General features: G+C 41.2%; 2 protein-coding genes across 2 annotated transcripts; one reads left to right on the plus strand and one right to left on the minus strand.

Annotated features, from left to right (window-relative positions):
• The first annotated feature begins 308 nt into the window (after positions 1–308).
• Positions 309–7,384, plus strand: ubn1 (ubinuclein 1). The gene is made up of 14 exons (XM_069168098.1): positions 309–449; positions 639–737; positions 1,134–1,274; positions 1,391–1,461; positions 1,560–2,157; positions 2,245–2,315; positions 3,547–3,676; positions 3,773–3,912; positions 4,561–4,644; positions 4,777–4,920; positions 5,031–5,081; positions 5,199–5,280; positions 5,380–5,832; positions 6,306–7,384. The coding sequence occupies exons 1-13, from the start codon at positions 315–317 to the stop codon at positions 5,806–5,808; spliced, it is 2,175 nt and encodes a 724-aa protein (XP_069024199.1). The 5' UTR covers positions 309–314; the 3' UTR covers positions 5,809–5,832; positions 6,306–7,384.
• LOC138209486 (hemicentin-1-like) lies at positions 7,347–14,783 on the minus strand. The gene is made up of 7 exons (XM_069168100.1): positions 14,650–14,783; positions 11,118–11,328; positions 10,119–10,194; positions 8,911–9,049; positions 8,493–8,825; positions 8,051–8,281; positions 7,347–7,786 (listed from the first exon to the last, which is right to left on the minus strand). Exons 1-7 carry the CDS (start codon positions 14,702–14,704, stop codon positions 7,716–7,718), a joined length of 1,116 nt encoding a protein of 371 aa, XP_069024201.1. The 5' UTR covers positions 14,705–14,783; the 3' UTR covers positions 7,347–7,715.
• Between the last annotated feature and the right edge of the window lie 1,648 nt (positions 14,784–16,431).

Genomic DNA, 16,431 nt, shown 5'->3' on the forward strand with positions numbered 1-16,431 from the left:
GGGATATGACTTGAGTTAACGTACGTTAAGCATGGGGGCATTTTTCTGCACTTAATAATTTTGTTCTAATTATAAGATAATTAAAAAGTAAACTCCGTGTCCTCTCAGAAGACCTCGACAAGTTTGTGAGGTTCCTGCAGAAAACGTGCAAACCAGGATGGCGGGAAACTTGACGCTCCTCAGGACGTGCTGGTTATCATTGAGAAAAAAAACTGTGTACAAGCTGGGTTGGACTCCAGTGGGCCAGGGTTATGAAGAGTGCTATCTTAATGTGTCCAATACAGCCGAGATGTTTTTATACGCGTGTAAACTCGATGGTTGATATGAGACTTTACATTGTTCAGATCAATCAAATGAAAGATCAAGTGTCGTTGAGCAGACAGGAAGAGGAAGGAAAAGGAGAGACTGATGAAGTCGCTGCCATCGCAAGAAAGTTGGATGAAAAATATGTGAGTATCTTTTTTTACAAACAGATTTTTGTTTTGTTTTGTTTTATTTAGTGTTTTCATTTCTGTGATGCTTATTATCTTCTAAGATTAGTTTAAATTGTAAGAAATGTCTTTGGACAAAAAGTATTGATCAATATGATGTCATTTGGAAATGGTACAACAGTATTTTTTTTTATCCTCTCATTGCAGGGTGACAAACCAAAGGAAAAAAAGGACCGCATTCAGGACTTGATTGATATTGGATACGGTTATGATGAAGAGGATTCTTTCATTGACAACTCTGAGGCTGTGAGTCAGTCACATTCATTCATATGTCTTATCAGCATCTGTAAGGACCTGTTGTCTTGCACAAAGACACAGTTTGGCTCTATTGTGTTTTGGCTTTGGTTTTATGAGTAACTATAGGAAGTTCTGACTTTTTAGGACTTTACTTCCGTCACCACAGGATAGATACCCGCTCTGCTTAGGCAGGTACTAATTGTTGGGGCTGTTCACGTGGACTCAAAACCAAAACTCATCCTTGAGAAACAACGTATGCTTAGAAATGTAGTCACACGGTTTGCTTTTCCATCAAATTTGTTCCCAGTTTTGACATTTAGAGGTCCATCAATTTTTTTTTAAATATGTTTCTAATTGATAATCTGTCCAACTCAAATTATATTATTACTTCTGATCGGTCTGTAGTATGATGAGTTTGTGCCGGCCTCCATCACGACCAAATTCGGTGGATTCTATGTGAACGCGGGCGTGCTGCAGTTCCGCCAGACCTCCGACGCCGAGACCGACATCTTCACAACAGAAGAGAAAACACTGGCGGCGACAAAAGTAAGTTGTACATCTCAGATCCATGAAACGTGATCGAAACTGTTAAACCAAGGTTTTATTTCTTTTGAAAAGTCTTCTGAATTCTAACACAAAAAAACCTTCTTGCAAATTGATAGAAACGTAAGCTCAGTAGTGCACAGGATAAACCAAGGAAGCGGCGCAGAGCAGATGGAAATCCAAAGCTAAGGTGAGGCTTACCAAAGTCATTCTGCCTTAATGTTTAGAGTTTGACACCGATGCTAGAACATTTCACTTAAATAATTCTCCCATGTGTTTGTCTTGGAGCTCGCTCTCTGAAACTGGGCCGGATAAAGAGATGAAGATCAAAAAGAAGAAAAAGGCTCTGAGGACGTTGAGTGTCACCAGCATGCTGAAGAAGTTTCAAAGAGAAAAGGAAATGGAACGACAGAAGATGGAGAAAGTAAAGCGGAAGGCAGCTGTGATTATGAATGCCAATACAATCCCTATATTCCCAGCCGATGCAGGGCGGGGTGGAGGCTCGGGGCTGACCGACCCCCTCCTCAGTTTAATTGGCTCAACCAATGATCACGCTCTTATCCAAGCAGCCAGCACAGTGGATTTTGATATTGATTTGGACTCTTTATTAGATGTCACTGAGGAGACTTTGCTGCCAAAATCACTTCCCCAACCTGCCGCAGAGACGCAGCCAATCCAAACCAAAACGGATAATCAGACCAAGTTGAGCGTTTGTGCTGACGGCAAAGCTCAAACTCCAAATATAAAGACTAGCCCACAGCTGAAGCCTCACCCGGAGCACATGCAGCTCCAGTCAGAGGCCAGTTCTCCATCAACACACCAGTGTGCCCCGCTGCCAGAGGGACTTCCGCCAGGACTGGAAGCGAGCATTGGGAAACTGCTGGTGGTAAGGTTTTAATATGCTGACGTGAATGTCTGTGTACACGAGATGAATGCAGGACTGATGAACAGATGATGTTCACAAATTTTTCAGGCCGCCAAGACGTCAGAAGGGGAGTCAAAACTCAAGTTCTTCAATCCAGTTATCAACTCAATCCTGATCGAGTGAGTTATCCCACGCCTCTTAGAAAACACTACAGGATTGCACTAAGAACCTTTAGAAAACCCTGATCACCTGCCAAACACCAGAGATCGCGCACATGGCGTTAACATTTTTGTAATGAACCAGTTCAACTTGGATCAGATTTAATTTGTACAAACTAGTTTAGGTTCCATAAGATTCAGTCAGCAATCTGTTTGAATGCTGGGTTCTTGGACACATGTTGGTTCCTGCTAATTGTTTTTATAGCCTGCTTTGTATTTTTAGCAATACTAGTTATGTTGGCTGGCGCAATGGCGATGTCCATCTGTTGGTTAGATGAAGTTTGATACCAAGATTCAAGTGCCTGTGAAGATTTTCAGTCATCCAGATCAAAATATTTCTAACTTTTATCTGAAGGCAACTGGTTCCTCACCAGCTTCTTCACTTCTGACTGTCCAATACTGTTGTTTATAACTAAATACCAGCTAATGTGACCTTTCCATCAGCCCAGTGCTACTCAGCAAATTTTAGCATGTTTACACCCTAAACTAAGACAGTGAGGCCAAATATTATCTGTTAACCACACTGACTGGATATAAAAATGGGCTTTGACTTTGAATGTGAAAGTGCCTTAAAGTGCAATACCACCGGGGGCCATGAGGGGCTGGCTTCAAAAATCCTCCCATTCAAAGAGTCTACTTCTCTCATAAAATACAAAGTGAAGTCATAATGAGGTCATGAACTAAATTCACTCCTTCTGATCAGCGTTCTGCCGCTCCTTTGGAAAATAGTCCCATAAATAATTGCATATTTAGCCCAGCTTGTCCAAATATGGTCACTTCTGGCTTCCAAAAACCAAGATGGCCAAAACAAAAAAAATCGAGACAATGGGTGACGTCATGGTAGGTTTGGTTAGCCAGCAGAAATTTACAGTATCATTACATGTTGACATGCTGACATTAGCCTGCAGATCAGTATAGACTTCACAATCCTGAAAATCATCTGTCCTTTGATTGGATTTATATTGGGACTAAAACGTAATACAATGATCTGAACACAAAGGGGTTTTTTTTTTATTTTTTTTTTATCCTCCACTGATGCTGACCTGTTCATTAGGAGCACTGTCTTGCTCATGCACTCTTTAGCAAGTCAGAGAAGTGGATTAAATCACGAACCCTCTGATTTTTTTGATTACCTGTTCAACCATCTATGAAATTCAAAGTATGTTGTTCATCTCTCTATGTCTCGATCCAGCATTGAGTTGCAGTGTCGGGAGCAGGGAAGCCAGCTGCGCTCCAGAGTGTACACACACCTGTCGCCTTTCCTGCCCTGCAGCAAAGACACGCTCCTCAAACGCGTAAGGAAACTGTTAACCACACGTATGGTGAGTGCTTTCTGTGTTTCCGGTGTATTTCTTTTAACGGGTAGCGTAGGTCGTTCAAGTTTCACTTCTGACTCCCTTCTTAAACGTGCCTGTGAGGAGGAGGAGGAGGAGGAGGAAACCCCTGAGGTGGAAGATCCCCTGCAGAAACTGAAGGAGGCCATTGGGAGATCTATGCCTGAGCAGATTACATGTTTCAATGAAACCTGTCAAGCATACGAACAAGTCAAGACTTCAAAGTAAGTTCATCAGCATTTATCCTGAGTAACATGTTTCCAAAAAGATCATAATCTCTTTATTTTACTTTTAAAATTTGCACAGCTGTGGTTTCTTTATCAATTATTCCACACACACAAAAAAAAAGAATAATGTTGTGAATTGCTTTCCAAAAATAAAATGATTTAAAATGTCAGAAGTCGTATCGAATCTGAGAAAATATAATATTGAAGATATGGAAAACCAACTTTATATGAGACATAAGTGATGGAAACATTATACTGTATTTAAAAACTACCTATAGCAGGAACATGGAGCATACCAGCAGAGGATCAGCAAAAAGTGCCATTTGGCTAGAAGCGTATTGAAATTCATCCTTGAATATAAAATCTGCCCATTGATCATAATTTAAAACGATACTGATGGCACACCTTCAGGTCCCATTCCTGACATTTTTCTGATATTTAATTTCTTATTCAAAAAGTATCAGCGATACAATCAGAAGTGTTATTATGTCACAGACAGGGAACATTTTATGAATCAGCCCTTCTGTGACAAAGGCTGGATATGTGTATATAATTAGATGCAATACATAAATGTTGCTTGTAATTGGATTTTGGCTCACTGGAAATATATTTGTTTTGCCTCAAACTTTGCTTATATCATGTCAGGGCAACAGAGGAAGACTGTGTGGAGGAGAAAGGCGGGAAAAGAAAAAGTCCTAAGAGGTTGTTTAAGTGGAATGAGGAGATCAGGTCAGACGTTTTAAAGATCAGTGCGCTGCCGTCTTATATTTCACCTTTGAAATAATCGAGCTTTGGTGCTGTATGAAAACAGGGATTGTAATATTTATTCTGTGTGCAAACTTGATATTTTCTTTCCTGCAGGAATTTTTTGGGTCAAATGTTGAGAGAAAAACTGGACAAATATGTAAAGGAAAGAAAGGGGGGCCAGGAGATGGAGGAGTACCTCAAGACGGTGCTCGACAATGAGATCAAAGCACTTTGGCCAAAAGGATGGATGCAATCTAGGTATGCAAGAATGCTGCAGATTTATATCTTCAATCAAGAAAAGCTTCTTTTTTTTTCTTTTTTTACAAACCTGTACATGTAGACACTCCTTTTTGTTAACTTTGTTTCAGGGTGCTGATAAGCGAGAGCCGGAAACTCTTAGGCCTCTTCAATTCATTACCGTAAGTGCATTTATGAGTGGAGCTCCATCTACTCTAGTTTTGTTACTAGCATGAATTTCTACATGCAGTTAAGATGTTTTGAAGTCAGTTCACCAACTTTGTCTCGTGTGTGTTCAGAGTAAAGAGGGCCAAGTCAGAGAGGAAGCAGTCCTCCATCACTGGTGCTTCCATTTTGTCAGGCGGCTGCGACAGTCTTCAGGTAGCTCAACCTCTGCGACAGGATCTCCCCCGAGGAACGGACGATGTCTTTATCGACGGCTCGGATTTCTCTAATTCTGTGTCGTGTGGTGTTATTCAGGGCGCGGCTTTGAAAAAGGGCGACGCTAAGAACGTGGTGGAGCTGGATGCTGGTTATGCGACACCTACAGAGTCAGACGAAGCGCTGGTAAACGCCACATCTGCTTGCACTCCTTCTCTTCTGGCTCTCCTTGCCGATGAAGCACTGCCTCGGGAGCAAACGCTCACAGTTTCCCAGGAGCTCATAGCAGCAGCTGTAGCGAAATACAAGCCTTCAGTTCAGCGCTCGAGCTTCGGCGTGGGCATCAAAAGTCCTCCTCCACCTCCTCAGTCCAGCCCCGTCGATTTCCCAGAGAGCAGAGTGTTTCAGGGCGCTGTGGCTCAGCTGCTGCAGGCTCCAGACAACAGACGTGTGGATGACACTGACAAAGTGCTTGTTATCTCTGATGATGATGATGATGACGATGATGACGACATCATAATACAGTGACAACGCCCTACACAGACACACACAGTAAGTTTCATTTCTAATTTTGTTTCCAACTTTATATTTATTTACTGAGTTTGGCAGAGTACTTAAAAGAGAAGCTAAATCATCAGTGACAGACTGAGCAGTACTACACAGGATGAGTGAACTTGGTGTGAAATCAGTGGAGTGCCCCTTTAAAGAAATATTGTTATTATGCAACATATTTATATCATGTATATCTGAGCTAAATGACCAAAAATACTTAAGATGACAATGCGACAGTTACATATACACATTACTGTTATTCAATTGATAGACTTGGACTTTGAATCACACATGGTTTTATTTTAGCAGTCAAAATGTTTGACGTCATATCTTCTGAATTTCTGAACATATCAAATGGTGGAAGATGCTTTGTAGATTCTAATGATTTGCTTTAATGCTATTGTAACAGTGTGATGTTCAGTGACACAACCCAGATGTTTTGTCTGACATACTGATATCCATCTTCTTTCTAGATGGGAGCAGAGTCCTCGGATGTGGACTGAGAACATGACAGGATTGTAACGGAGTATTTAATGATGCTAAAATCTGCTGAGTTAAAAGTCTGCTCGGCAAAAGTCAATGAGCTCCTAACCTTTTGTCTACAGCCACAAACTGTGGCTCTCAGCTGAGGATGTGCTGTCGTGTGCTTCCTGCCATCTTCACTTGTGTTTGAATGAAAATATCTGTGATGGGATGAAAGTAAAGGGGCTAACATTTATGTTTTGCACCATTTAATTAGAAAATAATAATAATAATAATGGCACTTTTACCAAAGAGCAGACAAGTGAAGTAACCTCCCACCCTGCTTTCTGATTGACACTGTGACACCAACCCACTGAAACACTCGAGAAAGTAACCTTCCAAATCCAACTTGTATTTGAAAGGCTTTGCTATAAATGGAAGTGATTTACTTCTAAATAATAAATAATAGAGATCATATGCAGTGTAACCTTTTCTGTTGTGCTTTGTCGTAACTGCTCCAATAACTGATTAAGTTTCAGTATTGATGCACCTAAAGCATTACTTCTTTCAAAATTATTTAAAGAGATGCATTTTCAAAGGGGCTTAAAACTTATTTGAACGCGGTCCACTAGTTCTGAAGTGCTACCTGCTTATTCAAAGATGTGGTTTTGTTTCTGTGTGAGTTCCAGCCATCAGACTAGAAGTCCCAGTTGCATACCTTTTTTTAAATGTGGAAAAAACAATTCCAACGCTTAATAGTTCAATTGTCTACCTGTCTTTTCATGTTGGACATTATGATGGTTGACCTGTGATTTTGTTTGCTATTTGTTTATGTTGAGTTTTTTCTTTTTTTTCTTTGTACAGTTTGTTCCTTATTGACCATATTTTGTGACGGCACACACTTTTTGAAGGTGTTCAAATCTAAAGCAACATGCTGGACGTGATGATTCAGGGCTTTAACATCTGAAGAAGAAGCTCTAAAATGTTGACAGAAAACTGGACATATGTACAGAGCAGAAACACATTGAACTAAAGTTCAGACTGTTCATAGAAATGCTGTTTAGGAAAATAAATTCTGTACAAAAGCACACTACTGTCAAAGACTTATGACTAAATGAAAGATAAGGAAGTTGTACAAGATTAAAATGTGATTATTATTTTTTTTCTTTTTATAGAGCAGCTTTGTATGAAAGATGTGAATGTGACATTTTGGTCAGGTTACATAGAGACTGCAGTATGCGAACATGTACCTGGGCAGAAGCTCTCTGCTTTTAGTGAGACTCTACTACTTTCAAAGAGTTTAAAATGAAGATGGACACAAACCAACAAGTCTTCCCTGACAATCATTTCTCGCAGCAGGAGCAGTTTATCCAAACAGCATAGAAAGCGCAATCACAGATCAGGAAGGTTTCTTTTAGGTTTTAAAGCCAGTTGATCATCTGAGTAAGCAGGGCAGCCAGCAGGAAATGACCATTACAGCTGCTTGCAGTTCCTAGAAAGAGGAAGACAAAACAATTTAAGGACTACAGGATGGCCTTCAACTTTTGGTTTCTTTTTTTCCATTTTGATCATCTACATCTACATCTATCAAACTGAGGAAGGAAAGTCAGAACAATTATATGTTAGATGTATCATTAAAGCTTCTCAATATAAACAAAAATGGGCATTTAAAATCTAAGTTGAAGGTCTCAATCTTGTACAGATTTCTTTTTATGTAATGCAACAACAATCATTCCATTGTAAACAGATAACATACCTCTGGCAGGAAGCACTTCCACCTCCACTGTAAAGTGTTTTTGTCCAAGAAATCCTCTGGCACAGATTATGTATTTTCCCGTGTGTTGTCTCCTTGAGTGAGAGGGCAGGGCAACCATCTGCCCATCTCGGAACCACGTGACCAATGGTTGAGGGTTTCCCGTTACCTCACATTCAACACTTTCCCCCTCTCTCACCTGGAGTTTTGTGGGACAAACGACCTGCAGACCAACTGAGAGAGAAAATATGTCACAAGTGGGCGTGGAGGAACAGACAGTTAATATGTATTATAGTAGATGGGTGACAGGAAGTGGCTTATTAAGGAGGAAAAAAAGGGATCTTAAAAGACGCAGGGGAAGCCAAAAGAGGAAAAAAGACAAAGGTGAAAATAAAAATTCTTACACTTAAAATATGTAATAATACATGTCAATAAATTCACTTACAGACAACCGTAGTGCTAAGTTTTTGTGATGTCACCACCGGAGGATGCTGTGGTCCTTCAGATCCCAGTTCTAGTTTAGCTTCACACCAGTACTGAGCTCCATCGTCTTCTTTATCATGGATGATGTCCAGAGTGAAGATCTCAGTCACAGGTGTCTTCTCGGTGGTGTTGTTGGACCTGAGTTGGCCCAGTGCCGTCTGTTCTCGGTAGAAGGTCACAACGAGGTTTTCAACAGGTGCAACATCCTGAACCGTACACTCCAGAGTATACTCATGACCCTCCAATATCGGCCCCGTGTTGTTTACAAATCTGATGGACACACTGCTGGGAGGCTCTGTGGAGACAGATTGACGGCTCAACCACGCAGAAAGGCTTGATGCATATTTGAACATGTTGTAGAGACAGAATTGTTAACTCACGGTATACGATCAGAGGGAGATTAATTTGACACCCCCCTTCCTGATCAGATAGCGCATAGCATACAGGCCTTATGCTCCACTCAGTCATCCTGTCCACACTCCAGACCAGAAAACTATCCACAGTGGGTTTAGGTTCAGTCTGGAGTCACAAGAGATAAAAAAAAAAAACACAATACAATTGGGATTCTGTTTAAATCAATACAATAAACAATAAATATAACCGATTGTTACTAACTATGTGGAACTATTAGGTACACCTGTGCAATATGTCAACACTGCAGCCTTGCATTTAGTCCTATCTTTGCAGAACTTCAGTGTTCAGAGTGAACAACCTTGTGTTTTTGGGTTGGCTTCAGTAACACGGGTCTGACTTTGAGATTGGATATCTGTACCGGTCGTTCTTTAACAAATAAGGTCTCTGTATAATAAGAGCTGCAGAAATATGTATTGGGCACTTTGGTAAAAAGAGGACAAAAGCTGTCAACTGATCACCATGCCATGATGGGACAGATCAAGTGGTTCAGGATGTCAAAGCAAAGACAGAATAAACCCAAACACGCAATGACTAAACCGGGATTGAGGCCTATAGAGGAGCGTGGAGGGAAAATGGAATCCAAATAGTTAAAAGCGTCCATTTTGGAGGTGGCTGCATCAACGAGTGCCCCTGAGATCACAGATCAATCTGAGGTTACGAGAACCGGCAGGCTGACGGTGAAGGAAGCCTTCTTGCTGAAGAAGGGATCATTTGTACGTTTGCAACACACAGGATTCCTGAATCCGAGGCAAGAGGGACAGCATATTCTGTGGTTGTGAAATCCGGCCATGGGAGGAGTTCAGGGAGCAATGGAGAAGTAGTTTAGTTGGTCTGAAGAAAGTTCTGGCAAACAATAAAACAATGAAGGAAGGGAAGGCTGGGTTTTCCCCAGGACTCCCTCCATGTGTATTTTAGGCACATCTAACAGGGAGGAGACCTCAGGGCCGATCCAAAACACACTGGAGAGGCTTTACATCCTATCCAGCCTGACAGATTAGAACGATTCCTGGTCTTTGATCAAACCAGCAATCAATTTTGTTTTGTTGAGTTATAAAGTTAGTTGGCTTGGAAATGAAAGTCTCTCTGGACACCCAGACTGAGGACAAGACATTTGAATACAACACACTCTACCTCATGAACAACAAGCATTATGTCAATATGCTAATTTCCCTACCAATGGGACTTCCCAACCCAGAAGAGAAAACCCCGTCTTTGCTATAGAGCAGTTGGCTTGGACTGGATCTCCAAACCTATGAAAGGAGAGTTAAACATAATTAGTTGTTACTAAATCATCTTTAAGACATGCAGTCCTCTCTGTGAATCTGATGGCAATATAACACCCATATCAGAAGATGCTCACTATTAGTTTTTTTTTTTTTTGTAGAAGTCATAAGGGCAATCTATTAACATTCCTGCATCACTTTTAACAGGGAACAAGTCTGAATGAGTGCAGTCACACTGACAAATAGACACACACATATGTAAGACCATTTTATGTATAGTGTGGCAACCGATCTACAACTGAAGCAGACTGCAAAGAAAAAAAAGAAAATGTTCTGGAAGTTGGTTGAACACAGAGATCCGAGGGCTGATCTCGCTTTTCGCCAAAGACGAGATAACCAGGCTGTTCAATGAGAACGTACCCAGCTAATACATCATATGTTACTTCTTGTCTTGTGTGTCAGATGCCAAATGTCCATGTGGTGTCATGCCAGAGTGTATAACACACCTGTCAGTCCACTACAGGATACCGTGTCAGTGTCACAGTTTGCTTAGGTGTGAAAACGAAGGTGGCTTTGATTTAGCCAACAAAAGCTTGTGGTCATGTTGAGGAAATAACTATTTAATTCAGGTTAGGAGATTTTCTTTCAAAAAAATCCACGTCCCTTTCTTGCAGACACGGTCTGTCATGGTCTCTCTGGTGACAGTCCTGGGTTTGATCCATCCATTCCTGCCCTACCACCCTACTTGCACTTTATCACCTTCTTACTTCCTTACATTGACTCCTTCACATGATCTCCTTTTAGACTCTACGTGCGTGTACTCTTCATGCCAAGGCGAAGAAAAACCTAAATCCTAATCTACACTCATAAGAATATTTCGTTTGAACAGACCATGTAATCACTGAGGCACCACATCACCCTGAAATAATCCTCAATTGTTTCTGCCATACCTGACCACCAGAGAGGACGGTGACATCATCATAGGGCAGCGGATTCTTTCTGCTGACTCTCCGGAGTTGCTGATGAGGGGAGGGATGGGGGACAGGATACTGGGAGAGGGGGAAAGTGGAGCCGGGAGGTTCGCTGGGAGGGAAGAGGGAGGGGAAATTTGCGATGCAAGAGGCGGAGAAGGTGTGTAGATGGAAACAGGGGATGAGGTAGCTGAGGTCACAAAGGCAGGGAGTGGGAGAGGAAGTGAGACACAATAAGTCACTTAGATATGTAAACATACCATGAATATATCATTAAGGCTTTCACTACAGTAATGATTAGCACAGACACTAAATATAAGTTATTCTCTCATTACTTTGTCATCAGTCTTCTGTCATTCCACATCTTTCTTTACATTTTTTCTAATAGTTTGTTTCTCATAATTTACTTGTTTTGTTTTCTTGTACAACAATGAAATATTGTGATCATTTAGTCAATTTTTAGACATTGTTGGACATCTTTGACTTTTATTTGTATGCATATTGAGAGGTGTTGGAAGGATTTATATTGGTTGGTTGGTTGGTTGTTTGTATGAACTTTGACAGATGGAGGTTTTCAGTTGGAAACATCAGTTTTTATATTTTTCAAAATATGTTCAGAACGAAAACCAGACTAAAAGCTACCAGAGGACTACAAATGGACCACGCTGTTGGGAATCAATGGAGCTCTTCCAAGTCCCTGAAGGTACTGTGTCATGAAAAAGTATTCATACTAGTTTTTCTTCTATTTTTGTGTTCGTCTCAAACTAAACTGAGTAAAATTTTTCAACAATATTTAACATAAAAAAGGCAAGCTGAATTACAAGTTTTAAATGATAAATGCATTCACTGAAGCAAAAAGGATATCCAATACCTAAATCACTGAGGTGAAAAAGTAATCACCAGCCTGAACTTAGTAGCGAGTTATGCAATCTTGAGCTGCAACAACCTCTGATGACGAAAGATGAAGCGCTGACATCTCTGTGAAAGAGATTTGCTGAATCTATTTTTTGCAGAAACCCTTTAATGCAGCCACATTATTGCAGGTTTGAGAACATCAACTGCTGTTTTCTGATCCCACCACAGCATCTCATTGGGGTTCACGTCTGGACTTTGACTTGGCCGGTCTGAAACTTGAATTCAATTCCTTTTAAGGAATTCAGAGGTGGACTCTTTTGCTTGGGAGCATTGTATTGCTGCATAACCCAGTTGTGCTTTGACTCTCAGTCTGATGACCCGACTTCCTCCTTCAAAATTGTCTGGTAGAGAAAATAATTCATGTTTTCATGCTGAAGCAGCAAAGCATTGCCACAACGTTACACCACCTCCTCCATGCTTAACCGTAAGTAGCGTGTCCTTTTTGTGCAGGTTTGTTTTACGCAATGTGTAACGGGACCTTTGTCTGACAAACAGTTCAACATACGACTCATCAGTTCATAGAATATTCTCCCAAAAGGTTTAAAGTTCCTTAAAGTGTGTTGTGGCAGATTTCACCCAAGCCTTTATGTCCTTTTGGGTTTGCAGTTGTTATCGCCACGCCACTCTGCCATGGGCGTCATTTCTCCAGTGTCTTTCAGATATTGGGGTCAAGACCACTGACCTGTACAGTAATTGAGATAAGAGAAGCCTGCAGTTTCTTGGATGTCTTTCTTGGATCTCTTGCAACTCTCTGGATGAGTCATCCCTGTGCTCTTGGAGAAATTTTGGCTGCTTAAACACTTCTGGGAAGATTCACTATTGTTCCAAGTCTTCTCCAATGTCTGTCACTGAGGATCTGTCAAGTCCAGGAGCCTTATAAAAATCTTTGTAACCCTTCCTAGACTGATATATTTTGACTACCTTCTTCCTCATCTCTTCTGGGATTTGTTTTGATTTTGGCACAATGTGCTCCTGGTGAGACCTTTTAGACTACTTCATGCTTCTAGAAGTTGTTAATTTGAGTGATGATTTTAATGAACAAGACTGATATGAATCAGGCCTGGCTGTGTCTAGTCCATACACAGTATATAAAAGTAAAGTGAGGTCAGTGTGGGGCTTTCTTTAACTGCTATACCACCGAGGGCCGCCAGGGGTTGGTTCCAAAAAGGCTCTGGACTCACATTCAGCTTCTCTCATGAAATACAATCATTTTTTCCAAAAGACATTAAGTCCTCATTCGCTAAAATCACTTCTTCTAAGACGTTTTCTGGAGGTCCATCTGAAAACAATCCCATCATTAATGGGATATTAGGCCCCAAATAGCAGTATGTTTGGGGGCGTGTCTGTTTGATTGACATGCCTGTGGTGCAGTCAGGTTTTCACTAAAGGTGGGTGGGCGTTGTGTCTTTGGGTTTCCAATCAGATAAGAGTCAGGTCTACCTCCCCAGCTCGTCTAAATATGGTCACTTCTTGCTCCAAAATACCAAGATGGCGACGGCCGAAATACCGAACTTGAGGCTTAAGAACGGCAGTTCACGCGATAGTTCACTTGGTGTAATCCAGCTGCAACCGGTTGTAAATGCAGTCCCAGTTAGTATTTATTTGATTTAGTAAGTAAAGGTGTGAATAAGTTTTCCCAAAGGCCCAGTTAGTATTAGACAACTTTTTTGCTTAAATACATACAATTTCTCTTTAAAGCCTGTATTTTGCTTTTGTTTTATGTAATATTTTGTTTGCAGATTTGACACATTTTAGTATGAGATACAAACAAAAACAGAAGACATTTTATATATTTTATTCGTAAATGTTTAACTATTTGTAATGAAATTACAGAAATAAAATGATGAAAGAAATGATGTCTTTCTTCATATGTTTACCTTGGCGCTTGTAACCTGTATAAACTCAAGTCATTCTCTCCTGTCTTTACATAACAAAGACAGGGGTCAGTTGAATTTTGCCGTCTCGTAAAATAATATTCTTTTCAGCTGATCTATTGTGTACCATTGTTTCATAGCACACTGAATACACCCAGTGTGTTCCTCTGAGGAAGGAAGGACACCCTGCCCAAGTCAGAAGAACTCGCTCCTCTTTTCAATTGACCATTGTTCCACCGAATCCTGAGGTTGTTGTCCTGCCTATCAGATGATCTCACTCACAGTGGGCATGCCGGCTGTCACAATTTATGGTTATGTGTCCCATGTGCCACTCTGCAAAATGGGTTGAAAAAGACAACTGCCAGTCATGTCTACACAGACCGTAGTACTGTAAGTACTGTCAATAAAGTAAAACCGATGTGATTGAATGACGTCTACTTTTTCTGATTCACAGGTAGATGGTGATGGTAGAAGCACTGAGATCCTTTAAAAGTTTAAAAGTCTTAAAATTCCTGCACTCTAAATGTTATGATGTCAACATGTCATTATCATTAACAACCTGTCACAAAAGGTTACAAGTTCTTCCCCCTGAGTGACATCACCAGCTGAAGAGAGTTTAGATCTCCAGTCGGTATGGTCCGATCTATTCTGACCGGTTTCAGGCCTGGTTTTGTCTCATTCAATCTTCTCATTGGCGCTCATCCAGCTGTCATTTCACTCACCTGAGCCGAAGAGGTGAATCAGCAGAAGTGTAATCGGCCATCCAGGAGCACTCATCCTCAATCAGTATCTCTCACTCTGAATAACGGCCTTTGATATGACGCCTCTGTCAGACACGGCTGTGCGATGTTGGCAGTGACACGGCTCCGGGACTTCTGAGGAAACCCAGGGCGCTTCAGGTTTATATGGAAGTGTGGGCGTGTGTGTGTTTGTGTGTGTTTGTTCTGCTTTGGTGTGTCTGAAGCTGATGATCAGGCAGTTCCTTTGCTTTGGCCTCTGAAACCCACCATGGGCGTTCTCTGTTGGTATATCAAAAGAGGAAGGAAGGGAGGGTTAAGAATAATGCAGTGTAGTGCTGCAGCATAGAGGGCAGGAATGTGTGTGTGTGACCAAAAACACACACACGGCTGCCGGAGAGCTTTTGAGCACCCAAAGTAGTCGAGTCAAAGATGTTGTGTTGTGAGAAAAAGCACAGAAAACCCTGCGGCATCAACAAAATGACAGCTGATGACTTTTTTTTTGTTTTCTCACCTCAACCTTACCGTTAAAAAAAAATCTGTGTTGTCTCGTCTGTCTTCATTTCTTCTGTTATAATTCAACGTTAAACTCTTACTTACCGATATGACTTAACTCCTACTTCACCCCCATGTTGACCGGCTCTGCTTTGCTTTGTGTAATCTTCCCATTGGACCATCGGGATGTCCACAGCTGAAAGTATCGACCGAGTTTAAGTGTGCCTGAGTTTCTGTCTGCACACTGATCATTGGTACATCTTGAATAGTTGAACTGGACTGTAGGTGCTCAATGTTTGTTTGTCATTTGCTCTGCTGTAATTTTAAGTCAAGTCAGTTTCTTTAAAATGCATTTGGTGCAATACTTTCTCATTCCCACGGTGTCAAATACTGACAATAATGAAGCTGCGTCTCAGTAGGGGCCTCCCGAGGTCTCATATGGATACAAAAGGTGCCACTCAGTGTCACATGGACGGTCAAAGAACGTTGTTACGCACCAAAAACGAAGTGGTTGTGATTAAGAAAAGGTCGTAGTTTGGGTTACATGTGACACGGTCGCCGTTTGGTCAGAATTAGGCACAAAAACGACTTTGTTTGGGTCAGAAAAATATAATGTTGTAGGTTACGTAAAAAAAAAAAATCCACATCAACTTTTGCTTGAGTTCAAGGAGTTGAACTCAGTGAAAATCCTGTGTTTGTCACATCGAACCACCTCTGACCTCCTCCCTCTCTGGATTTCTCCCACTGACCCCCCAACAGATGCTGACCAAAGAGCAGCACAGAATTAGACAGAATTAAAACACTTTCAGACATTAGATTCTAATTAAGGAATAAAAACGAAATTGTAAATAGTTAACAACGATATGATGCCAAAGCATCACCCGATAGATAAACATAAACTGTCAATAATACTGTGTGACGACGCCTCCACCTGGACACCAGGTGTCCCTGTTTCCTCCGTTGGTTCGCAGCTGAGAGGATCAGCAGCTGAAATACACTGGGTCCCATGTCCCCTTTTAATACCCCTCACTGTCTTATTGTTGGACAGCAGTCTCTTCTTTCTGGATCAGATGAGGGATTCTTCTACTTTGGTACTTTGGTATTTGGTTGAATTATTTGATTTAGTTTTGTTGCTATGAAATAATTTCTTTTTTGTACAGCTGCACTCTTGGTTATCAGTTGAGTTGCTCTGGAGAGAAAGAGACTGTTACTCTGGTGAGTGTGGACGCTGCAACGTTTTCAGGTCTATACGTGGACTCAGGTGTCCCTCTG

Source organism: Embiotoca jacksoni, unplaced genomic scaffold (genome assembly GCF_022577435.1).
Source record: "Embiotoca jacksoni isolate LCO1_2020_lvr unplaced genomic scaffold, fEmbJac1.0.p SCAF_4, whole genome shotgun sequence".
Classification (NCBI taxonomy): domain Eukaryota; kingdom Metazoa; phylum Chordata; class Actinopteri; family Embiotocidae; genus Embiotoca; species Embiotoca jacksoni.